Source organism: Artibeus jamaicensis, unplaced genomic scaffold, assembly GCF_021234435.1.
Source record: "Artibeus jamaicensis isolate MK-2021 breed Jamaican fruit bat unplaced genomic scaffold, CSHL_Jam_final scaffold_612, whole genome shotgun sequence".
Taxonomy (NCBI): domain Eukaryota; kingdom Metazoa; phylum Chordata; class Mammalia; order Chiroptera; family Phyllostomidae; genus Artibeus; species Artibeus jamaicensis.
In genome coordinates, this window is record NW_026522049.1 from 9,791,636 (window position 1) to 9,816,658 (window position 25,023).

Consider the following 25,023-nt stretch of genomic DNA (forward strand, 5'->3'; position numbering starts at 1 on the left):
CTTACTCGAAAGGAAAGAAACGGATATTGGAAAGTGCAGACCAGGTCCCTGTGGGTAGTTAGTTAATACAAAAAGGAAAACGTGGAACTCCAGCACCCCGTGTCCAAAGTCTTGCTCATACATCGAAACGTTGGCAAATGAATACGCATTTATGGTTTAAGTTAAAATACAATTTCTAAAGCACGTATATGTGTACAACAGGTTATAGACGTATGCTATCCATGCATGTATATAATTTTTAGATAGAAAATCCTCCAGTCTCCAGGGCCTCTGAAACACGGAGGCACCTCACCTAATATGGCGGCTTCCATTTCCGTCCATGGACGTCTTCACCCTTGAGTGCCATAGGTGCGCGAGACAGGGCAGCAACAGGGAGACTTCCCGGGCATCCCTTCTAGAACAGAGCCCTGCCCAGCTAGCGAGCCGCCGCCCGCTGGTACCTGACAGCCGGTGACAAGGACTCGAAGACTTGGGCCACCGCACCCTGAGGCGCGAATTCGCACGGTGCCGCGGTCCGTCCGGCAGGGGGCGCTGCGAAGCCGCTATGGCGGGGCCGTGCCGGGCTGCGCTCTGATTGGCTGGAGGCCGTGCGCCCCCTTCCGGGCGCCCGGTTGGCTAAGTGCCGCTGCTGTCCAGCTCCGCCCGCAGTCTGCGGGCCTCCCGGGCGGCGGCGGCGGGGCCGGAGCGGCGCGGCGCGGCGGCGGGGACAAGACCAGGGTAGGAGGGAATCGGCCGACCGGCTGGCAGTGACCCGCACAGCCAGCACCATGCTGTCCTGGAGGCTGCACACGGGCCCGGAGAAGGCCGAACTGCAGGAGCTCAACGTCCGGCTCTATGACTATGTGTGCCGAGTGCGGGAACTGGAGCGCGAAAACCTGCTCCTGGAAGAGGAGCTGCGCGGCCGGCGGGGGCAGGAGGGACTGGAGGCCGAGGGGCAGGCGCGCTGGGCGGAGGAGGCGCGCTGCTTGAGGCAGCAGCTGGACGAGCTGAGCTGGGCCACGGCGCTGGCCGAGGGAGAGCGCGATGCGCTGAGGCGCGAGCTGCGGGAACTGGGGCTGCTGGCCGAGGAGGCGCGCGCCGCCCGCCGCCGCCTGGACGCCGAGCTGAGCGCTGAGCGGCGCGAGCTGCAGGAGGCCCTGGGCGCGCGCGCCGCCCTCGAGGCCCTGCTGGGCCGGCTGCAGGCGGAATGCCGTGGCATCCACGAGGCCCATGAACGCGACGTTCGAGAACTTCGCGCGCGCTCCTCCGGCCTTACCCTGAGCTACAGCGCCCGCGCCGCCCGCTCCGCCGCGCCCCCACAGCGCCTGCAGGAGGTGCACGACAGCTACACGCTGCTGGTTGCGGAATCGTGGCGGGAGACCGTACAGATGTACGAGGACGAGGTGCGCAAGCTGGAGGAGGCACTGCGGCGTGGCCAGGAGAGCCGGCGCCAGGCGGAGGAGGAGAAGCGGCTGTGCGCGCAGGAGGCGGAGGCACTGCAGCGCCAGGCGCTGGAGCTGGAGCAGTTGCGTGCGCTGCTGGAGGACGAGCTGCTTCGGTTGCGCGAGGCCTATGAACAGCAGGCGGAGGAGCGGCAGGTCGGTTCACAAGGAGTGTCCCCGCCGTGGCCCTGGGCGCCCTGCAGGGGGCGGGGCAGCCGCGGGCCTCCCAGAACCTGCAGCGCCTTCACCCGCGTCGCGGATGGTGGGGTTGTCCCCGACGGTGCCCGAACCTACTAGGGATGAACCCCTTGTTATGCCGCGGGACCTCAGGGTCCCCACATCTCGTCAACCCTGGAAAAAGAGCTCGGCCGTTGGTTCATCGACTCAGCGGGCCTGAGCCAAGTGCCAGGTCCTGGTGAATAGCTCTGTCCCTGTCATCTAGGTTCTTTTCGGTTTCCTGTGCTTCCCAGACGCTAGTACACAGATTAATCAACCAGGAAACCCTTCTGACTTCCACAAGTGACAGCCCCATCCTTCCCGGATAGATTCCTTCCCCCAGAGGTTTCTAGACAATGTCAAGTCCTCACTCAGAGCCGCTTAGAAGGGCAGCCCCATTGGCTCTGGTGCTCCCCTGGGGAAAACTAAAGCTGTTTTCCAAACACGGTTTTTTATTTTTGCCTGACTGATTTCCCGGCTGGTGGTGGCTCCCTGGACCGCTACGCTCTGTGTTCTGGGAGGGGCAACAGCCATAAGGCAGAAAAGCGCTTAATCAGAGATTTTTTTTCCTACAGCTGAAGTCAGGTCTCTAGGTAGTGTAAAAGTGGTGGAAACGTGGGGTCGCTGTGGCAGGATGTTATGACAAATGCAGAGTAATGTAAACAGGTACTATTTCAGAGAAGCAAGGCCCGAACCTGTGACGTGGCCACTGTGACACCTGTGTGTGATTTATTGTTCCACTCCGGTCCTGGGGTTGGCCCCGGTCCTGCCCAGCTGAGGCCAAAATTGGAAATATTCCAAATCATACCATCAGTCATTTCTCAGGAAGATGGCTTAAAATAACATCCCTATAAATTCAGAAGTATTTTGAGGGAACAGTTTGTAGCTGTGAGTTAAAGATTGGTGATAGCATGAATTTTGCTGTGTGAGGTTTGCTGGGTTTGGAAAATGCTTCTCTGAGGCAGGCTGTGTGGGCTAAATCTCATCATACATTTGCTGTCATAGGTCACTTGGCTCATTTTGGACTTAGAAGCTCTGGTTTCCATATCCCTTTGTAGCAGTAGGAAAAAAAAATTTTCCCACTAATGAAATCTTAAATTCAACCCCAGCTAAGAAACAGATAAAAGAAGAATCCCTCCAACTAGAGGAGAGGTGGGGACTTGGGAAGAGCCGTTGGAGTTGCCCTCAAGCCCTCCTTAGACTTAGGGACCCCCAGACCCCTGCCGCCCCGAAGGTGCCTTGCCTGGAGCCACACCTGACCCAGAATTAGGATCCCACCCTCAACTTCCTATCCAGTGACACCTCTCTCGGTGGAACTTGCTTCTTTCCCTTAAAAGTGAAGAGCGAGGAGTAAAGACCTGTACACGTGTTCACTGTCAGCCCTCACACCCGTCTTATGGGGCCGGTACCAATATTAGCCCCATTTTCCAGGTGAAACTGAGGCATGGAGGTCACCTCGTGAGTAAGTAGCTACACCAGACCAGCTAACCACTGGGCCACATTTCCTTCCTTCTGTCTGTTCCATCAAAGATAAACTTTGGGGAGGGTGGGGGAGGTGGGAGAGGGCAAAGGGGGGATAAATAGTGGCAGAAAAAGACTTTGGGTGGTGAGCGTGAGATGCAGTGTGCAGGTGATGTGTTATTACGTTGTGCACTTAAAACTTGCAAAAACAAAACAGGTATGGAGGAACGTGTAGAAACTTTTAACCAGGACTCACTTTGCATTCATTGGATAATGGTCCTGCCCTCAGTCATCTGAAATCCTAAAATGCTGTCAGACTTTTCCAGCTGGCTGATGTCTGAATAGTTTTAGTGTTAGGTCTTTTGTTTACTTTTTCCATGTGGTTTAATGGGGACCTTCCCCGCTCAGTGTGGAGGCGGCAGCCCCCACACATTGCCCAGCATACAGCTAGCTGGCTCCGAACCCCCTTTGCCGCTCCAGGTAGGACTCTCTGGGGAAAGTGGTCCTTCCCAGATGGCCCAGCTGCCTTCTCTTGGTCAGGCCCCTCACCTCAGATGTGCAGAGAAACGTTTGCTGAAGTGACACACAAGTCCCCAGCATTTCATGTCTCGTAGAACACGTGCAAGCCTAATGCACTCTGTCTCCCGGGATGCAGGAACGGGCTTTGGTGATTTATGATGGCCTTGCCCTTAAACGCTGAGATTTTTGCTTGAGAATCTGAGCTCTCAGCTTCGGAGGCTATTTGTAAAAAGCCTCCAGGCCCCGTTTGAATGAGAATTTGCTTTTTTTCTTTAAGATTGTACTTATTTATTAGAGAGGGGAAGAAAGGGAGAAAGAAGGAGAGAAACATCATTGTCTGGTTGCCTCTCACACGCCCCCTACTGGGGATCTGGCCCACACCCCAGGCATGTGCCCTGCCTGGGAATGGAACCAGGAACCCTATGGACCAGTGACCCTACGGTTCACAGGCCGGCGCTCAGTCCACTGAGCCACACCAGCCAGGGCTGAGAACCTGCTCTTGATTGGACAGGTTAGCCACCACCCTACCTGGGCCTGAGTTCTCTCTCTGCCACTGTTTGTATCTCAGTTTCCCATTTTTGAAAAGAGCTTGCAAGGTGCATACCTTCAGCAAATGCCCCTTGGCCTGGAAGGTCTCGCATTAGAGACGGCACTCGGTGCTCGAGTGGTGGGTGCGTCTGCAGCGGAGTGAGCAGGGGAGCGTGGGCTTTGCTCGGAGTGTCGTGGCTCGCCGCCGGAGGGCTCCGAGCAGAGCAAGGGGTGACCATCTTCATGGAGTCGCTCTGGGTGCTGTGCTGAAGACAGACTGTGGGGCACGAGTGGCAGGAGGTGATGGAGGCTCGGGCCAGATGCGGAGGGAAGGGGCTGAGCCAGGGATCCCCTCCCGACTTGAAGTCAGTGGGGTTTGTGGGTGGATGCGGGGGGAGGGAGAGAGAAGGAGGACTCAGAGTTGACTCTAGGGCAGTGTTCTGAGCCCCCGAATGAAGGGAGTGCTCTTGGCTGAAGGGGGTGGGGGCAGGAGGGCAGATCTGGGGTGCAGAGACACCCACCTGATAGTGTAAGAAAAATTATGAGTCTAGAGTTCAGAGTGGGGTCTGGGCTAGAGCGATAAATACTTACTTAGCATCCAGCCAGTGCTTATGATCATTGATACACTTAGCTGTTGTGTCTGAAGCGGGCTGTCACACGCAGACTTGAGGTTATGGCATTTTAGATTCCCTCGAGCCCTAACGCTGGCATTTGCAAGCTCTTACCATTACATCTGGGTGACTTGCTCAGCAAGGAACTGCTCGAGTGTGGTTAAGAGACAGAATTCTCTGGACACTCAGAGCAGCGTACTGCCCCTGGTATGCATCAGTTGTGATGCTGCCCAAAGCATCACATTTATTTGGTGCTGCCCTTAAATGGCAACTCAAATAGGGGACTCTCTGCCTGGCACTGCCTGTGTTAGGGGCGGTGGCCTCTGCTCCAGCTGGAGTTAACACGCTGTGGCTCAGGCCGGGCCCCTGGTTTGAAAGCCTGTGGCAAAGCACAGCCCAGGTCTGAAGCTTTATTCCATAGGCTGGATGGGTTTCGGTTTCTCCGAAGAGAGTCGGGAGCCAATTCATCTTCTGTTCCTGCCTCCAAATGTCAGCTCACTTCCTCTTGGCAGTTCGGGAAAAGTTGACTCACTTGGAAATGAGGTTGGAACAATACTTGCTCTGACTTCTGCACCGTTTGGTTTTCTTCTTTGTATCCAGGGCGGGTGCAGAGCGATTCGGTGCCCCCTCGCAGGGAAGCACCTCCACGCGGACCTCTTCGGCATGACGAGGGGGGCGTGGCCTGCTCAGGGGGCTCCCGGCTAGAGAACGGAGCGCATCTGATATTTTTTTTCTAAGCTACTTAACAATAATTGAACTTCTTTGGAAAGAACAGGTTACGATAAGGACTCAAGTTTTAATATTTAGGTTGAATTTTCTATAGTAAAAGGAATAATATATTTATATTTACACTCCAATCTTGTAGCTGAGTTTATACTCAGCTACAAGAGTTGATGCTGTAGAATTGGTGAAAGTAGGATTTTAACACCGATAGTTAACTATAGAATGTATGGACGTCATGGTGCATGGTGGCATCTCTGTCACTTAAATCAAGACTGGCCGATGGTCTGTGTTGGTAACCCTCTGTGTCTATTTATAAAGCCAGCTTTGGGGGCTCTTAGTCTTTATCCTCCTGAAGACACCAGTGGGCAGGTCTTAAATGTAGTCCGTTACTTTTAAAAGCTAAGTGGATTCAGCCCCAACTGGTGTGGCTCAGTTGGCTGGGTGTCGTTCCAAAAAGAGAGAAAGGTCAGCGGTTTGATTCCTTGTCAGGGCACCTGCCTGGGTTATGGGTTCGGTCCCTGGTCTGGGCTCTTCCAAGAGGCAACCGATAGATATTCCCCTCTCTCTCTCCCTCCCGTCCTCTCTAAGAATAAATAAATAAATTCTTCTAAAAAATAAAATAAATAAAAGTAAGTGGTTTGAGTTTTTGTTTTCACCACGCTATATATACACAGAGAACCTGAGGACAATCATTAGCTTAGGAGTATAACTGCTGGGGAAGCAGAATTACTTATCATGCATTTTTTAAAGTGGCAAATCTAGTGTGAGATCTTAGGTAAGGACATTCCGTGGCTTCACGGAAGTGACATCGTGGACCTTTGCCAGGGCCTTTGGTGGTGAGGTGGGGGGAGACAGATGCCCTCTCCCACTTATCTTAAAATGTTTGCATTCCACCAAGATAAACGGCTAAAAATGTAGCCTGTTCGTTGTATTCCGAAATAATGCCATTCCCCCTTCTAAACCGGAAGTTCAAGTGTATGGCCTTATTTCTGGGTTGAAATGTTTGCTCAGTTATAATTATTCCCAAGGCTAACTACAAAACGTGGGGCACGCCGATCTGCCCAATGGAACGAAGGAAGTCATTGCGTTTATTCATTAAGAGATACTGCCAGCTTAATACACTTTAAGGAGGGTGATATTACTTTAATCATTTCGCTTTTAACCCAATTCTTCAGGGAGCGATGGGCAGATGTAATTAACGTGTGTCAGAGCTCCAAGGGTCGTGTGAACCCGTGCCCTATGAACTGTCCTACAAGTATGGTAAAAAAAAAATTATTTCCAGGTCTGAATTTTGACATTTATGCCCAGAATGTATTCCTGTCTCATTCCTGTAACTTTTCTATCCCAATGATTTTATTTTATTTTTTTGAAGATTTTATTTATTTATTTATTTTTAGAGAGGGGAAGGGAAAGAGGGAGAAAAATATCAATGTGTGGTTGCCTCTCACACGCCCCCTACTGGGGACCTGGCCTGCAACCAGGCATGTGCCCTGACTGGGAATTGAACTGGTGACCCTTTGGTTTGCAGCTGGCGCTCAATCCACTGAGCCATGCCTGCCAGGGGTTTCCCCAGATGATATGAAAACAGCTTTTTTGTGTGAAACAACCCTGCATTAGGTTACCTGCTTACTACTGGGGACATCATGAGTCTGAGGGAAGTTCTCTTTCAAATCCAATTACCTTCTGTTTCAAAGATTGTAAAGCCCTGCTTTCTGGTCTTGGCTTATTTTCAAGAGCATCTTAGTTGGCCGGCTCCATGTCTTGACTTTCCTCAGCGGCCTGATATCTGCATTGGAGAGGCTTTAAGAAACCCTTCAGCATCCATTATCGTTAGAGAGTATAAACAGAGAAGCCATTGTCCTATTAAAATCTTCCATAAGGCAATAAAAAAGCCCTCCTATGTGGAATAAACGCGGCATTTAAAATCATCCTTGCCGTGACTGCGTCTCTAATTGCCCCGGAGGTTTTTCACCTCTGTGTCCAGAACCATTGGCACCTTACCTTCCACCCAGCAAAGCTCCAGCCATCTGATCAGAAAACCCTCTGTCCGTCCTTTGCAGAGTGTGATCGCCCACCTGGAGGATGAGAAGGCCGCCCTCAGCCTGGCCATGGCCGACCGGCTGCGGGACTATCAGGACCTGGTGCAGGTGAAGACCAGCCTCAGCCTGGAGGTGGCAACCTACCGGTAAGGACGAGCCCCAAGCTTTCGTCCTGGCCTTGGAGGAGGGTTTGTTTCCCGGTGGGGCTCCAGGGTCCAGCTCTCGGCCTCTGTTGGGCCCTGTGCCCTTCCCTGGCCAGGACACAAAGTGCTGGAGAGCTTGGAAGGGGTCACATGGACGGAGACTAGCACGGGGGTCCCCCAAACAGTGTACCCCTCTAGATCAGATGCTGGGGGGCCCAGAAAACCCACACCTGTGCCTGTGTTAGGTCACACCCAGTGCCAGGCGACTCTTCCCCGCAGGGGCAGGCGGGTCTTCCAGTCACCTCTCTGACAGGTCTGTGGGCTGGACTACGGGCGCTCTGATTGTGTGCTTTGTCTTCAGGGTTTCGGGCCCCTTCCTTCCCAGCTGGGTCCTGCCCCCCGTTCTCTGTCGTGGAAAGTCAGAGGGCACGGGTGGGCATCCTGCCTGAGAGGCCAGGGCCTCGCCTTCCTGGGAGGTGCTCACGTCCCTACCAGTTTCGCTTTTCTCGAGGGGCACTGCTCCGGTCGCCTGTCTGTCTGTCTGTGGCAGGGACAGCGTGTACTGTCTCAGGGTGTCACTGGCATTCCCCTCACCCGATTTGGGATGCACTTGGCCACCACCTAGGCAGGTGGGAGGTGTCAGTACTTTCTGGGGAGTGAGTGATTGCTTGCACTGTAGGTCTTTCTGAAGTCCAAGTTTGCTCAGAGCGGAGGACACCAGGGTCTGCGGTTAGCATTGCTGCAGGCCTCCTGCACCTGGCGCTCAGGAGCCATAAGGCAAACAGGCGGATGAACACAGCCCATGTCCTCACATAAGCCAAAAGCCTGGTGTTTTTTATCACTGGAGAGCGGGCCCTGTAGATAAGCCCTTGTCGTCTCTTCTGTGAGTCTGTGTCTTGTGCTGATGCCCCCAATACCAATGGCAAGTGTGAGAATTCAGGTTTCTGTTAGCGCCCTTTTGTGTTTCCAGCCCTTTCTCGAGTGCCTGTTGGGTCTTTCTGCCACATGCTTCCTTATCAAGGGCGACAGGGACAGCCAATGCCATGGGGGTCACCGTGCAGGGAGCCCTGTGCAGAGAGGCAGAGGGTGGCATTGCGGATCCGTCCCAGCCTCCCCTGCGGTGGCCCCTCCCCCAGCACTGCTCGGTGACTTATCACAGGGAAGGACGTGGCCCTTTAAAGCCCAAAGCACGCTCCCCTGCAGCCGGAATTTGTCAGCTATGCCCAGGCTGGCTGTCGCGTGTCAAGTGTCACAAACACTTCCGAACCCAGATACCTGGCCCTTCCTGGTAACCCTGAAAGTAAAGAAGAAATATTAAGGTAAAATAAAATCATGTAATTTATAATTCATGGCTATAGACTTGTAGTTAATAAGTACCTGTGTAATAATAGAAGAATAAAATTCGAACGGCAAATGCCTGAGTCTCAGACTTGGGGGTTTCGGCAACCCCAGTGGGCCGGCTGGTGGCCCGGGAAGGCCTGGTGTCACACTTGGCAGGAAATGTGTGTGTCTACCGGAGGGGGCAGGGGATGGTAGTGCACTGGTGAGGGCCTGACCTAGGTGGCCGAGGGAGCCCCTTTGTAGGGCTGACCAAAGGACTGGGAACCTGGCTTGTGTAGGCAGTGAGGGGGGTGCAGGTTTCTGGGTAGGAGAGCGGAGAAGCGTGCGCTCCTTACACACTCATGCGGACCAGACCCCCCGACCCCTGAAGTCTCTCTGGGGAGCAGCTGTTGATTCTGCATCAGCTGATTATCCAAAGATGGCGAAAAGGGCTACCTGCAGTGTCCCCAAACCCCTCCCACCGCCGACATGAAGACCCGGCCCAGCCCTGACTGGCATGGCTCAGTTGGCCGGGCGCCACCCCTCAAAGCCAAAGCCAAAGCCTGCGGCTCCCGTGGCCAGGCGGGGCCCGGGCCTGGGCTGCGGGTTCGGTCCCTCGTCCGGGCGGCCTACAAGAGCAGCCGGTCAGTGTTTCTCTTTCACATCAATCTTTCCCTTCTTCTCTTTCTCTCTCCCTTCTCCTCTCTCTAAAAAGTAATAAAACATTTAAAAGAAGATCTGCCCAAAAGCTCGAGAATGTGTAGAAGCACCATTAGAAAATAAGTAGGTTTCTCCATCACAGCCCAGTCCTCAGGAACGAGCAGTTAAAAGATATAATGGGGGGCGGGGGGGGGAAGATCTTCAGAATTGAAACAGAACCAAACTGAGTCCAGAAACCCCCAAACGGAGTAAGAGGAGACCCACCCGGATCCTTATCAGGGACACAGAGGTGGCCTCTCCACTCACATTAAAAAAGAGGCTTTGTCTTTTGCGATTTGGGGGTGAGGGGTAGGACCGTTGTTCTCAGTCTCTCCCAAAACAGTGGCGCGTGGGGCCAAATGGTTTTTCCAAAGAAAAATGTGGAAGGGCCTCTCGCGCGGCCGGATGTGAAAGTGGGGTGCAGGGTGCCCCACCCGGGGCTCCACGGCAAACGTCCTTTCGAAGGCGAGGTTGGGAACAACATTGAAAAGTGTTCTTTGTGTGTCTGGGGGCGCGGGGGAGAAGGACGGCCGCGCTTTGGGTCTCCTCCTTCTGACTGCAGGAAGCAGAAGCCCAGGTTTCTCGTTTTGTTTTCATCGCCCCCAGAGGATGTGTTTACAGAATGGAAGGGAGGGAGGGAGACAGAGAGAAACATCAACTGGTTGCCTCCCGTATGTTCCCCGACTGGGGATAGAACCTGCAACCTTTCTGTGCTTGGGACAATGCTCCAACCAACTGAGCCACGCGGCCAGGGCAGAAACAGTGTGTTTTAACGGAGGAAAATAACATCTCTGGGTGTGGACTTCCAAGGAGGCAGTGCAGATCACAATTAGCGTTTGCAGTTCCACCGTCTTAATGATGTTTCTGGTTGCTCTGTTCTTGTTTAGACCGCCCCCCCCTTCCTGTGTCCAGAGGAAAACCTCCCTTTGGAACTTCTCCAGGTCTGGGGAGGAAGGCACGCTTTGTTTTGTTTTTAAGACCTGTTTTGAGAATTCGTAGAAGTGAGCGGCACCGAGACTTACCCAGTTATCAGGGGAACTATTTGAGATTAAAATCTTAGCTTTAAGGATGGATACCGGGGAGGATCCACACGCATGTTCGGTCCCTAGTCGTCCCACATTGTGTCGGGAATGAATGAACCCTCTGGGGGCCCGGGTCTCTTCGCTCCTGGCAGGACTGCTCCCACTTTTTTTTTTTTAAGATTTTATTTATTTATCTTTAGAGGGGAAGGGAAGGAGAGAGGGAGAGAAACATCAATATATGGTTGCCTTTTGTGCATCCCCTGCTGGGAACTGGCCTGCAGGGAACTGGTCTGCAACCGAGGCATGTGCCCTGACTGGGAATTGAACCGCGATTGTCTGGTTCACAGGCCCGTGCTCAATCCACTGAGCTACACCAGCCAGGGCTGGACTGCTCCCACCTTTAAACTGGCTTTCTCTCTGAGCTCAGCAGCAGATGATGCTGATGACCGTAGCCGACACTGAGCACCTATTTAGCGACAGCCATTGTCATGAGAATTTTCTGGTTCCTTAATTCCCACCACAACCCTGGGCCCGGCCCCTATTTCAGAAAGGGGGAAACTGAGTCACAGAGGGCCCGGGTGGCTTTGCCCAAGGTCACAGGACGTGGAGATGGCAGGCCCAGCGTTGAAGTCCAGGCAGCCGGAGTCCAGCCGTCTCTCTCCCTTAACCGCCGCCTGTGATTCCTGCCTGCGTTTCATTGGCGGCCCTGGTCTCTCTGTCGATCATCTGGCTTTTTCTCTCCCGGTCTCTACCATGGACAGAGAGGCTTCCTGTGGGGTTTGATACTGAGCACAGAGGGAATGACCAGAAAGGCGTGGCCCCACGTTCTGGCTGTTCCTTTCCACATGGCATCTGTGCTTCCAGGGAGTTGTTTTCTGACGGGGGTGCTGGTGCTCCTCCCGTGAGCAGAATTCCTCCCCTCTCCGCCCCTCCCCCTCTGGTGCCCAGGCCCAGGTCTCAGCAGCAGGCAGTCTCCGCCCTCTGGAGCCGGGAGGCCAGGGAGGCAGGACTGCGGCCCCTTCTCCCAGCTCCCTCCCCTCTCCTCCCTGGCCCCCACCTGCCCTTAGTCAGCCAGCAAGTCCCCATGGGGGACCCCAGGACCACAGCAGAATCACTTCTGGAAATACCTCTGACCCCCCCACTCTTGTCCTGGTCTTTCAGGGTGGGGGTGGGGGGTACAGTGTGGCAAGTTGTGCCCACAGGGAGGAAGAACAGCAGGCAGGCCCTGAAAGCCCATTAGGATCACTCATCCTGGACAGAGAGCCCCGCTGCCTTGGTGACAGGGTCTCTTAGGGCCTGGAGCCTGGCCGGAGGCCACACCGTAGCTTCCTCCACCCTGGGGATTCGTCCGTACTCCTTAAGGAGGCTGGAGAGTGGGTTTCCCCCACGGGTCTGCTTCTTTCCTGGCTTGGAGGCTGCTGACCTGTGGGAGCCACTGGTAAGGATCACGAATAGCCCGTGAGTCAGGGGGTTGGCATCTCCCAGGCACCTGGGCCTGTAGGCCGCTTTCCTCACCTCAGATTAGCCAGAACGTGCTCTGCCGTCTTCTTAAAGTTGTGCAAGTCTCTTCCCCCAAAGTGTGCCTCTGGGGGGGGGTTGCGGGAGCCGTGCCTTTCTGGCCTGTCCTGCTAGCGGAGGGCAGGGTCCGGTGCCTGTCGGGAAGGGTGCGTGTCCACGAAGGCACAGATTTGCGTGACCCATGCCTGACTGCACCTAAAGGCGCCCAGGCGGGTGCTCAGGTGCAGAAGGTGACACATGCCTGTGCCTGCCATCAGGAGGGGGACGCAGATGTGAAACTGGGTCCTTCCCTAGTAGGAGGACGCCATGGGGGGTGTTGATTAAAATCCCCAAATGATGCTGACTGCGCTTCCATTAACTTGGCTGAGGGCCGGCCCTGGGACTTGTTCTCTCTGACATCTGCGTGAAGCCCTGCAGACTGGGTCTCCAGGGGAGGGGCTGAGCGCTGTGGCTGCCCCAGCTCCGCCTCCCTCTCTGCTGGGGGGCCCTGCGCCCTTGGCCAGGACACTGTCCTGTGCACCTGCAGGGCCAGGACGCCCATCACTGGCCCTGCACGTGGGACTGCCCGGAGGACTTGCCTGGGTAACAGGAGGGTTACTGGGCATGGGCCGCTCAGTCTCAGCCAGGGCTATAGCACAGGCCTGGGTACCAGGGGTGACCCGCACTCAACCACACAAGCCCCACAGGGGACTGCGGTCCCCACCTGTGTGCCACAGCCCCCTACTCAGGGGCCTCAGTTCGGGAGAAGTTTGGTGATGGCTCGGAGTTTCCCTGGACACCAAACCAAAGTATTCCTCTCCGAGGGGCGAGGGAAGCTATTGCCCCCGCTCCCTGCCCAGGGGGTCTGCTTTATCCTGGACATCTCTGCACGCACCCTATACACCTGTCGCCCATCTGTCTGTCTGCTGACCTGGACTCCCCAGCACTTCCAGTGGTACCCGGGGCTCCCTGCTGAGCAGGCCGAGGGCAGGTCTGAACTAGAACTAGAACGTGGCCTCTCCCCAAGCCCCACCCTGGTCCCTAGCTGTGGTGTGCCACCTCTTTCTTCTGTGCCTGCTCTCAGAGTCTCACTTTCACCCTGAGCGTTCCTCTTATTATCTACAGACCTCAGCGTTTTCTCGGCGATGGGAGCTATTTCTGTCCCTGGAACCTGAAGTGCACAGTCATGAGGGTGTGGGGCTAATGGCCTGGTGTCCTGTTTCCTGGCCTTCGCCCTGCGTGGGGGGAAGGGATGGGCCCTGGGCGCGGCCTCTGGTCTGCAGCTGGCTGCCCACGTGTGCACGTCCATCACTGCATCCACGGCCAGCCCTGCCGCGCACACCTGGGCACCGTCCGCCTCACCATCGTCCTCGCTGTTTTTACCAGCAGGGGTTCTCCTTTGCTTTGCCCCCGCCACCCCCACACCTCTGCGGGACTTGAAGCCAGCCTGCCTGAAGCGCCCAGGCCTGCCCGGCCCTGGCGTCCCTCCTCTGTGTCCGTGCCCAGCGCTCGGCAGTCACGTCACTATTTCCAAGTGGGCACTGCTGCCGGCTGCCCTCGGCCAAATACAGTGTATTTCTTGGAACTGCAGTGAGTGACTTCCCACGTTGCTCTAGCAACCGAGCAACTGTTGGGCCCTCAGCAGCCGGCATCCTAGGGTCTCTGTGAGCAAGGGACATCCCGGGGCTGACCCCACACGCTTGGTCTGCCCGACCCACGTGCGGCCAGCGTGTCTCTCCCCAGATGGACACGAATCATCGCTCAGGGAAGACTCCACAGTCTCAGGCTTTTGGAGCTAGACGTGGTCAGAGAAATCTGGTCGGATGCTTTTCACGTTGTAGTAAAAGCAATAAACAGGGTGCTTCTCTGGGTGAAATGAGAACCGTGGGGCGGAGCTGGGAGGGGGGCGTCCCCCGACTCTTTCTCTTCCTCCCCTGCCTGCCTCCCATCTTCCTCTTTGCTTTTCATCTCCCAGACGCCCCTGTGGACTCCAGTTTGAAAACCACATTTGCCTGCTTAAAAAAAAGCCAGTGTCAGCCCTTGCTCCGCTCCGGGTCAACCTCTGACTCCTGATCCCAGAAAGACCTCAGTGGGGGCGCCATGCCATGCACGGGCCCCTCCCTACTTACTGGAGAAGCCAGGCCCCTGACCACCCATCCCGGGCCCTCATCTGTCTCTTCCTCGGGACCCTGGGTGTGGAAGGGCTTTCTAGAAGGGCTGGGCTCCCCAGTAGTTCTGAAGCTCTGGCAGGGGTGTCACATTCATTGTCACCGGGGGCCACATCAGCCTCGAGGTTGCCTTCAGAGGACCAAATGTGATTTTAGAACTGTATACGCGTAACTACTCCTTCACAGTTCAGCAAAAGCTTGGTGCTGCTGCCAGGCAGAAACAAGGTGCCGGGCCAGATAAAACAAGGTGGAGGCCAGATTCTGCCCTCAGACCTGGTGTTCGCCACCTGTGGGCTAGCGCCTCATTCTGTCCGTTTATTTGGGGGGATGCCCTCTCCGCCCAGGTCTGCCGCCCTGTGGTGCAGCATCTTCCGGGAGCACAGGACGAAGTAGCAATGTGGTCGCTGACCAAGTCCTCCGTCCTGCGGCTTACAGAGGCGCCTCTCGCTCTTTATTTCCTGATGAGTGTCTTTTAAACATTATTTCTACAGCGCCTTATTGGAAGGAGAAAGTAACCCGGAGATACTGGTCTTGACTGAGCGCATCGAAAGCCTGCCACCAGGTAAAAATAGAAGAAAAGCTAATTATGGAACTTCATGGTGCTTTCCATCTGCACAGACTCAGTCGCTGGATAAACAGTGAGGCATCGTTTATCTGGCAGAATTGAGTTAGGGTTTTTCAGATAACCACTGTTCAGCCCTCTTTTGAATATCAAGTGGATTTTATTCAGTGAGCCCTAGTTTAAATGATAATCTAAATGAAAATGTGTGGCAAAGTGCGTGATAAAAAACTCATTTATTCGTGTGGCCAATATGTATTTTTAAACTTTTATTTACTTATTTTTAGAGGGCATCCAGGTATCTGTCAACTTGTTCCATTCATTCATTTCAAGCTTCTTAAAGGATAAGAGGGGCAGCATTTTAAAACTATGCTTATTTTAGCAATTATGTACGGTGCCAAAAGGAGGTAAGTTTGGAATAAAGAGTGTCACTTGTGAACTCTTTTGTTAGGCTTTGAGCTTCCCTTCTGTCTGTGTAATAGGTGTTCCTAAATAGTGAGTTTATCAATGCTATCGACGCGCTCATTTTTCTTCTGTAATATTGCATCAAGTACTATTGTCCACGTGCCCACAAGATGATAAGCCGGAAGGTCCCATCTGCGATCTTGCCAATTGCTCATTGGAACTCACCAGTAATTAAAAACCAGGCAGTTCCTGCCTGCCCTGTTTCCTGGGATCATCTTCTGGGGCTTCTCCATTTAGAATCAGTATGGGGACCCAAAAAGATCTTTAGAATTGTTGTAGAAAATGTCTTGTCCTGGTCTCTCCCCTGGTCTCTCCCCTGTCTTAAAGAGGCCCCTGGCCTTGGTTGCCATGGAGACCAAGGGGGAGAGACGGCTCTGTCCAGCTTGCAGGGTGGGGTGTGGGCACAAGGGGGCGCTCTCACAGTGGATGGTGCTCCCACCTTATTCTAACCACCTGCTGCCGCTCCTGTGAGCAGGTGGCCTGGTGGGGTTTGGGCGCCTCCCCCCCACCTGGGTAGCCCTCTCTGCGGATGGCGCAGGCAGCGCAAGGCAGGCAGCCCCTCGGACGGCCTCCCAGCCCCAGGTCACGACATTAAAACAAATCGCAGTGATAGTGACCGGTCGGCTTCCTGCCCTGGCACCTTTTCAAATGAGAAGTTCATAAAAATGGAAGTGTAAAAATAAAAGAGATCGGGAAGCTTAAAAAAAAGTTAAGTTCCTTAATCCTTGCTGGAATTAATGAAAAATAAGAGCATATTATGTACTTTGTAATTCTGAAGTTCTTCTCTGCTGTAATTAAATACAAAAAACTGATGTCAATAATGTGGAAATGAACGATTCCAAATTATCTTAGTATCATGAAGTTTTGGCCTCAAAAACTAGTCCCCCCAACCTCTCCATAATGAGTGTCATGCTTTATATTTATTAACAAATATTTATATCTTATATATATTTATATATTATATTTATATTATGATATAGTATATATTATGTTATATTATATAATTATATAACATAATTATACATATTATAATTATGTGTCAGATTATATGTTTATATAATAATATATAATATATTATAGATAAATAACATTATATTATATGTGTTGCTATGTTATATTATATATTATATAATATAGATATTAATATATTATATTTTTATATATTTATATATTTGTTAAGACAGATGAGTATTTTATTCATCGGTAACCAAAGTGTCATGGTGAAGCATTTCTAGTACTTTATTTTATTGTAACAGGATAATTTGGAGGCTGAAAATGTCTTATTCCCAATGACCTTTCTGTGGTAATAGGATGCATTCGTTATGATGGGCTGGGATTAAGAAGAAAAGACATAATGATGACTCCTGTATTAATGACCTGTCCATTTCTACAGAGCTCAGAAGCACGTCCTATCATCGTACCAGCTCGGTGTTACAGAGGGAAAACGAAAGAAATCTGTTCCTGAGGCACAAGCCACCTTCCGGAAGCTTCCGTCGCAGCTGGGCACAGCCCGCGTTGCAGGCAGCCATTGGAAGCGCTTCCAGGAGACGCTCCCTGGGCCCAGGATATCCTCCCCTTACCACCTCCTGGCGGGAGAACGCTTACGAAAAAACTGCCCACCGTCAAGCCGGCTTCAGAGCTTTCTCTCCAATGTCCAGGCCCTTAAGAAATACTGAAGTTCAAGTGCAAACATTCCCTACTAGACCAAGAACTGAAGGCACCAAGGCTGGTGGTTCGGGCCGAGAGTCCACCCTCACCCAGGAGTCCTACCGAGGACACAGGGACAATGTGGTGGCAGGGGCTTCTGAAAGCACCTGGTCCCACGAGAGGACTGTCATTTTGGGGAAGAAAACAGAAGCTCAAGTCACAAGAGAGCAGGAGAGAAACAGACCAGGAACCGTCCAAACGAAGCGAGAGGAGAAACTGTTTGATTCTAAGGAGAAGGCTTCAGAGGAGAGAAACTTGCGGTGGGAGGAGCTGACCAAGTTAGATAAAGAAGCGAGAATGAGGGAGACCCAGCAAATGAGGGACAAGGGGAAGGAGAAGGAGTCGTTGAAGGAGAAACACGTGAGAGAAAGAGAGGTCCCGATCCGTCTAGAAGTATCCCGGGGCAGCGCGGCAGAAGGGACCCTGAAGGGCGCCCAGACCCCCCTGCGGAAGGACGCGGGTGGTGGCCCAGGTGGAGGGGTGGGTGCGAGAGAGACGCGGTTCAGGTTGGACACCGGGGACGCCACGGGCTCTCTGAAAGGCGATTCTGTGACCGAAACCATAGCAGAAAGCATCGTGTCCAGTGTCCTGCAGCAGCTCACCCAGTCTCCCGACACGGAAGCGTCTGCGGATTCTTTTCCGGACACAAAAGTCACCTACGTGGGCAGGAAAGAGCTTCCCGGGGAAAAGAAGACGAAGACGGACATCGTGGTGGAGTCGAAACTGACCGAGGAAATCGACGTGACGGATGAAGCTGGCCTGGACTACCTGTTGAGCAAGGACGCGAGGGACAAAGTCGGGCTGAAAGGAAAACCCACCGAGCGGATGATCGGAGACATTATCAACCTCGGTCTGAAAGGGAGGGAGGGGAGAGCCAGAGTGGTCAACGTGGAGATCACGGAGGAGCCCATGAGCTACGCAGGCGGCGGGGAGGTGCACGAGTTTGCTACCCCGTTCCACGTGGAGGAGGCCGACGACATTTCTCCGGGCTCCAAGGGGCTGGTCTCGAAGGAAGGTTACAGAGAAACGGAGGTCACGTTCTCCACGAGTCGACGTGAGGAGGCCAAGCCGCCCCAAGAGAGCGTAACTCACGTTGAAGAAGTGACAGAGGCAGGTGACTGGGAGGGAGAGCAGAGCTATTTTGTGTCCACCCCCGACGAGGCCCCGGAGCACGAGGCCGGGGGTGACAGGGACGAAGGCTCCGTGTACGGGCAGATCCACATCGAAGAGGAATCCACCATCCGGTACTCCTGGCAAGATGAAATTGTGCCGGTGTCTCGGCGAAGACGGGCGAGGGACCAGGATTTGGGAGAGAAGGTTGTGGAGCCACCGGCTGTTCCAGAACCTTCCCTGACGGGGCACGTGGGTTCTCCGCACTGGATAGAACAAACCAGCAGTGGCGAATTCCATGCCGAAACCACGGTGGTTGAAAAGGAGATTAAAATACCCCATGAACTGCACATGTCCATTAAGAGAGACTTTAGAGAGCCCAGGCACCAGCTGGTGGAGGTCATCGGGCAGCTGGAGGAGAACCTTCCGGAGCGGGTGAAGGAGGAGCTCTCTGCCCTCACCTCGGAGGGCCAGGGCGGGCTGGGGAACCTTTCGGTTGATGTGAAGAAAGTCCAGACCTCGGGCGGGGAGGCCGTGACCTTGATGGCGGAAGTCAACCTCTCGCAAACCGTGGATGCCGATCAGTTGGACCTGGAGGAGCTGAGCAAAGACGAGGCCGATGCCATAGAGAAAGCCGTGGAGTCCGTGGTGCGAGACACCTTGGCCAAGCGACACAGCCCAGCGCCAGGGAGCCCCGACGCGGACCCTGCAGTGGCAGCCCCCACCTTTGGCTTCAGGCGCTGGGCCACCCAGGAGCTGTACAGGCCCTCCGATGGGGACAGTGGCCCGCCCTCTCAGGGCACAGAAAGGGTCCCTTCGCACGGGCCAGTGTCGGCCACCGTGGAGGTCACCAGCCCGAGGGGCTTCGTGCAGTCACACGTGCTAGAGGACGTGGCCCAGTCTGTGAGACACGTTACAATAGGCCCCGCTGGGGTTTGGGGGACTGAGCGAGGCCCCCCCAAAGCACCCCCTGCAGGAGAGGTAAGTTGGGAAGGCGGCCTGCGTCAGGCATCCAGCTCGGCAGAGGGAGCCAGCTGGTCCGTGAGACACTTTCCGTTAGATCCTGGTCAAAGTCAAGCGTCCCAAGAAATCTTCTTCCGGGGGCCAGTCCCTGCTGCTCGGGACGTGGGGGCCACCGAAGAGCCCCGCCCCACAGAAGTCTCCGCAGACACCGACAGGTCGGGCAGCCGCAGTGGGTTGGGCTCCCAACAGTTTCACGCTCAACGGGAAAGGACTTTTCAGGTCCTGTTCTCTGGGCCAGGGGAGGGTGGTGATTCTGGTCAAACAGAAGACTCAGCGGGTGCCCTGACTTCTGTAAGGCACCTCCAGTTAGGCCCAAGAGAGGGGTTCAGTGAGCAAATCCAGGTTACAGTCCCGCTTTCAGACACAACAGACTCGGGTGTCGGAGGGGCTTCTGTGCACACGCGAGAGTGGTCAGGGGCCAGCACGTCTGTCAGGCACGTCACAGTCGGCTCTCACAGTCTCCAGACTACTGAGCAGAGGGGTCTGCGGCCTGGGGGAGTGGGCGACTCAGACAGCAGTGCCCCCGGAGAGGGCTCAGCAGATGGGACCTGGGCCGCTCGCAGTTACTCCGTGGGTAGGACAGTCCTGATGACTCAGAAGAGCACCTTCCAAGGGTTCGAGTCCCAGTCTCCCCAGGAGGCTGGTGGGGGAGACACGTCAGGGGCAGAAGAGATGGCGGGCGGGAGCAGATCCTTCAGGCACATTCAGCTAGGTCCCTCAGAAACCGTGACCTCCGAACGCGTTGCCTTCCACCGGCCCGTTTCCCCAGCCTCAGCCCTTGCCGGGTCTACCGCCCCCCCTGAGCCGGGCGAGGCCGCAGATGGCGGGTCACTAAGGCGCATCGCACTGGGGCCCAAAGAAACCTCGTTTACCTTTCAGATGGACGTGAGTCACATAGAGGCGACCCCCAGCTGGACCCCAGAGGCCAGAGCCCTCTTCCCTGCCGGGACGGAAGCGGAGGCTCACGGTGGAACCTGGAGAGATGCTGGCCGTGGGGGGGACCGGGCGGCCGGTGTGAGTGCTCAGAGCCAGGAGCAGGCCGAGTTCGATAGGGCCGTGCAGCTGCAGAGAATGGTAGACCAGAGGTCGGTGGTCTCGGATGAAAAGAAAGTGGCCATCCTCTATCTAGACAATCAGGGGGAGGATGATGAGGGCCACTGGTTTTGATAACTGTTTCGTTTGCAATGGCATCTGATTTCGCAGTGTGCCAACACACACAGGCCTTTACTTATTTTAGGGGAAGGGGGCTCCTTCTTAAAGCGTCACCCCCCTTCTTTTTAATTTCTCCAACGAGTGTTCCGGGCGAGGCCGACTAACTTTGTGACCTTTTAAGGGTTTCAAATTGATTCACGCCTTAAACGGCATAGGAATCTTATCTTTTTGAGTTGGGACTTTTATGAAAATACTTCGTATCTTTTTAGTCTTAAAAAGTTCCTTTTTTGGTGGAGTGTTCACTCCTCGGATCAGTGTGCACCTGGTCACAGAAATGCTTCGCACCTGTTTGAAGCCCTAGGTAAACTGCCTGAAGAGTAACCAGATTACAGTTACTTAGGATTAAAGAGTAAATGTATTTGCATGTGCTCATAAGAATTAGTAAACTAACCTTTTAAGGCAAAACAAAAGCCAATATTTTTTTCCCTTTCTGAAGTCTTCTCTCAAAAAGAAATCTTAGGAAATGAGCAGACGGCTTACTAATGAAAAGAAATCTAAAGGATTTCACCTTTAGGAAAAAGGTACTTGTCATAGAGTTAAATTCACTTTAAGACATGAAAGAATTGCTTTCTACGCATAGAACTTTTAAAACATATAGCACGTTACTCCTGGAGAGGACAGCTCCAGCCCGGGCCCTGTTGGCCCAGGTTCTGGGGACCCTGCCCCGGACCCTTGTGGAGGGGAAGCGATCACTGTGAATCAGTCGCTCATGGTACCATTTCTTCCTGGTGGCCCTGGGTCTAAATAACGCTTTTTTTGGGCATGACCTAAGTTCTGGAGCCGCCAGCTCTCATCAGGGGACACTTGAACTTCTCTGCACTCTCCCTGCACATAAACATCTGACGTCACTGGTGGGAGGCAGACCCTGGAGACAGTAACGAGAATGTTGATGTTGGGCTGTTGCCCGGGGCCGTGGGCAGTGGAGTCAGAAGCCTTGGGTGAGCGGTGCCGCCCCTGCTGCCCCCCACCCCCACCAAGGACCCCTTCTCCACCCACTGCCAACCCAGTGGGCATCTCTGAGCTCAAAGCGGGAGAGATGAAAAAGGACAACCAACACGGAAGTCCTTGCACTTTTAACGGAAGTCCGTAGAGGGAGGTGGTTTTGTACAAGAGAACAAAGAACATGTTAGGTGGGATAAGATATTTTTGGGGAAGGGACTGGGGGCCCTTCCCATGGCCCAGCACTGAAGCCTCCAGGAGAAGCCCACTCCCTCGGTCCCCAGCACAGGCACCCACGGATCTGTCCCACTGCCTTCAGGGCATTGGAATGAGTGTGTTCTGGTGGCTCTGTTTCATTTTCCTCGCGGTATTGTGCGGTATTGTTTTTACAGCTTCCACCCTTAAAGGCGCAGCATGGCGTCAGAACTAGCGTCTCTAGCAGCACAGCGGTGTTCTAACCCAAGTTAGTCCTTGGCACGGACGTTGTCCGAACTATGCTTCCTCTAACACAGTCTCAAGGACTGCCTGCAGTGCAGAGAGCAGTGGCCGGGGCTCTGTCACCGTCTTGGAGGTTATATGATTGGTGGGGGGGGTGGTGATTATAGCATTTGAGGTTCCTCTCGGGATTCCACGTGGTGGCCCTCGGACCCCAGAAATGCACGTCTCCTCAGTGCCCCAAAACGGCTACAGCAGACAGTTTAGGAAGAGTTTGTGTTCTTTATTGATATGAGGGAAAAAGCACAGTACACCTTTGGGGGGTGATCTGATTGAAAAACCACTCAGAATTGGGGATAGAAAGTAGGTTTGAAAGGCTACGGTGCACCTTTGTTACCTGCCGGGTGAACTGGTGGCTGTCAGCACCTGGTGGGGAGGTGAGGGCTTTGCAGAGCAAGACTTCTCCCTTCTAACAGGCAGAGACAGGCTGATTTTGTTGGCTGCCGTTGCAACGGTGTGTGCGTGTAAGGGGTTTATTGGCGAGAATTTGGTTGGGGCCGAGGCCTACTGTTTTGACGGCTGGACAGACTGAGGGGTTGGCAGTGTGAGCCTGAGTGGCTCCCTTTCATGTTGCTGTCACAGCTCAGGACCTTGTCAGTGGGTGCCAGCACGCACAGGTTAATACTGTGTTCCACTTCTCTTTGGCAAAATAAATATCTGAGATCTGAACTCCCGTCGCCATGGGGCGAGGAGCTGCCTTTGAGAAGCATCTGCCAAAAGTATGCACAGAACCCACACAGAACCGAGAGCTGCCGACGGCCACTGCACCTGGTCACTTGGGAGCAGGGCGTGCCCTGAGCACTGTGACAGGTCACCCCCCAGCTGTGTGCCCTTCGAAACCTGTCACTCCAGAGACAATAGGCCTCAGCTCTGTGGTCGTTTGGGGGCGAGGACACAGCCTTTTCCTATTGATTGTTGTTCAGAATGGCAGTATGGATGAGATGTCGCTCACCTCCCCACTGCTTGTTTTGATGCTGTTTGTTCAACATGTATATTTGGAGTGGAGTCACCTAAAAAGCTTATCTTGCCAACCTCCTGTTCTCTACAGAGGGGCATGTCACAGAATGTGCACAAATAAAAATCTAAGGAAAACAAAACCACCTCTCATTGCTCCTAAAGAGAAAGAATGTTTTTCCAGTAGGTGTTTCTGTGTTTTGTGTAAACCCCAATTAAAACATATACGTGTTTCCACCCATGCTTTTCATGATGGCATGGAATCCACTGGGGAGAATACACGGGAGGAGTCCCAGATCCTCCACCCCCTGCCCAAACCAGAACGGGACTGAACACAGACCCAGAAAGCACAGCAGACAGAGCTTCAACCCACTGGCTGGTATTCACGTCCAACCTGGATAGCTGGTGCAAAGAACACCATTGTCACGGCTGGGATGGCTGCCGTTTGCCTGGGACACGGGACCGTCAGTGCTAAAACTGGGACAGAGGAATAGTTCGGTGCTCTTACCTGTTTGTAACATTTTACCAGGAAAAAAAATCCATAAATAGTCATTGAGTTCCTCTCATGTGGAATTAACACAGTTAATAGATGGGCAATATTTGCTACAATATTCCAAAATTCATGCTTCCCCAGGTGGCGGTTGAATTTTGCAATATGTGCGTTCGTTTCTGTGATTCCAAGGTAATATGCTCCAGGAAGTTCAGAAAGAAAAGAAAAATGTAACATAAGACTCGCAGTCTGCTCCACAGACGGGAGGCTTATACACTGGGCATTTCTCTCAGTTCTGGAGGGGGAGGCCCAAGGTCAAGGCTCTGATAGCCAGGTCCTTGGCGGAGGCCCTCTTCCTGATTACAGACAGCCGCCACCCTTGCTGTGCGCTCACACGGTAGAGAGACCACTGCTGTCCTGTCTCTTCTTGTGAGGGTACCGATCCTACGCACGGTGGGGGCAAACTCACACACGGATCACTTCCCGGAGACCCAAATACTCTCATGTTGGGGATTAGGGCCTCAACATTCAAATTCCAGAGGGACACAAACGTTCCGTCCTCAGCAGACCTCAGTATGGTGTGGAGGTGATCCCTATTCCAGCCACGCACATCAGAACCCGTGTCTTCAACCAGGTTGGACGCTTGGGGAGTGGGGGCCTCTATCCCCTTCCTGTGCACCCTGCCTTCATTCCACAGGCCTGTCGGCTCGGGTGGGGATGGCAGGGCTGACCTGTGTAGTCATTGCCACATGCCGGAGAAGGAGGACAAGGGACCCTGCCTCTCTCCCCCCCGTCACGGGTCTTTTGGGCTTGGTTTCCCCCATTCATTCTTGAGGTGGCCCCCTGCAAAAATAAAGCCACCCTGCTGTGTGTGGCACCAGCCTGCGGCCTTGCTGAGTGGCGGTCTGCCGGGGGAGGGGCAGGGAGGGAAGGGACAGCAGTGCCCACACATATGATGGCCAGCACTTTCAGGTCTCCTTTTATTAGCATTTTATTCTCAGTCCCTGATACCTTCCTCTAGGAAAGGGCTCCCCCCAGAATTTAGTTGCTGCGGTTCTGATTTCAGACCTGTGCTGAGGGGTATACGAGGACGGGTGGATGTTGGGACTACTCTCCTGCCTGGGCAGAACCGAACTTCCCCAGAGCAGCTTTTCCGCCCCTCGGGGTTGGGGGGCAGGGGCGTGTCCATGGCGGTGCACAGCCAGCCTCGGAGATCCGCATAGCGGCTGCTGGAGGATCCGCTCTTCCTGCTGGAGACACGTGTGCCCTGCACCCAGGCACCACCGCTGCTCCGGCCGCGCTGAGGCGGGGTCTCAGTCCACGGCTTGGGGCCTCGCCTTCCCCGGCGTGGGCGGCGGAGCCCCGCCAGTGCAGAAGGCCGGTCTGGCTCTTGGGGCCTGCCGCAGCTTCCCAGGCACGTCGGGGGCCCTGCGGACAAGCGGAGGGTGGTGAATGTGGCGCCCCCACACCTCCACCCGGGCCCCCCAGCCTCGGCTGCAGTGAAGACAAACCCGGCAGCTGCCGACTTGCATTCCATGAAGGAGCCTCAGGAGGGGATGTGGGTGAGAGGAAAATCATGGCCCAGGAACGTGAAAAAACAGGGCGTTTTCTAGAACTTTCCAGTCCCCGTGACCATTCCCGCTGAGCCCACACCATCAACCCTTAGTGGGCTCAGCGAGCCGAGTGAGAACCCCAAGGTTGG

At 54.3% G+C, this 25,023-nt stretch overlaps 2 protein-coding genes across 2 annotated transcripts in view; one reads left to right on the top strand and one right to left on the bottom strand.

Annotated features, from left to right (window-relative positions):
* The first annotated feature begins 657 nt into the window (after nucleotides 1-657).
* Nucleotides 658-22,974, top strand: SYNM (synemin). Its single transcript, XM_037145942.2, has 4 exons — nucleotides 658-1,577; nucleotides 7,540-7,664; nucleotides 14,859-14,929; nucleotides 16,785-22,974. The coding sequence occupies exons 1-4, from the start codon at nucleotides 768-770 to the stop codon at nucleotides 20,396-20,398; spliced, it is 4,620 nt and encodes a 1,539-aa protein (XP_037001837.2). The 5' UTR covers nucleotides 658-767; the 3' UTR covers nucleotides 20,399-22,974.
* Nucleotides 22,975-24,283: 1,309 nt separating this feature from the next.
* TTC23 (tetratricopeptide repeat domain 23) overlaps nucleotides 24,284-25,023 on the bottom strand; it is a 46,639-nt gene continuing 45,899 nt past the window's right edge. The window contains exon 11 of the mRNA XM_037145940.2: nucleotides 24,284-24,749. Coding sequence (XP_037001835.2) covers nucleotides 24,635-24,749 — 115 coding nt within the window. The 3' untranslated portion in view covers nucleotides 24,284-24,634. The remainder of the gene's footprint in view (nucleotides 24,750-25,023) is intronic.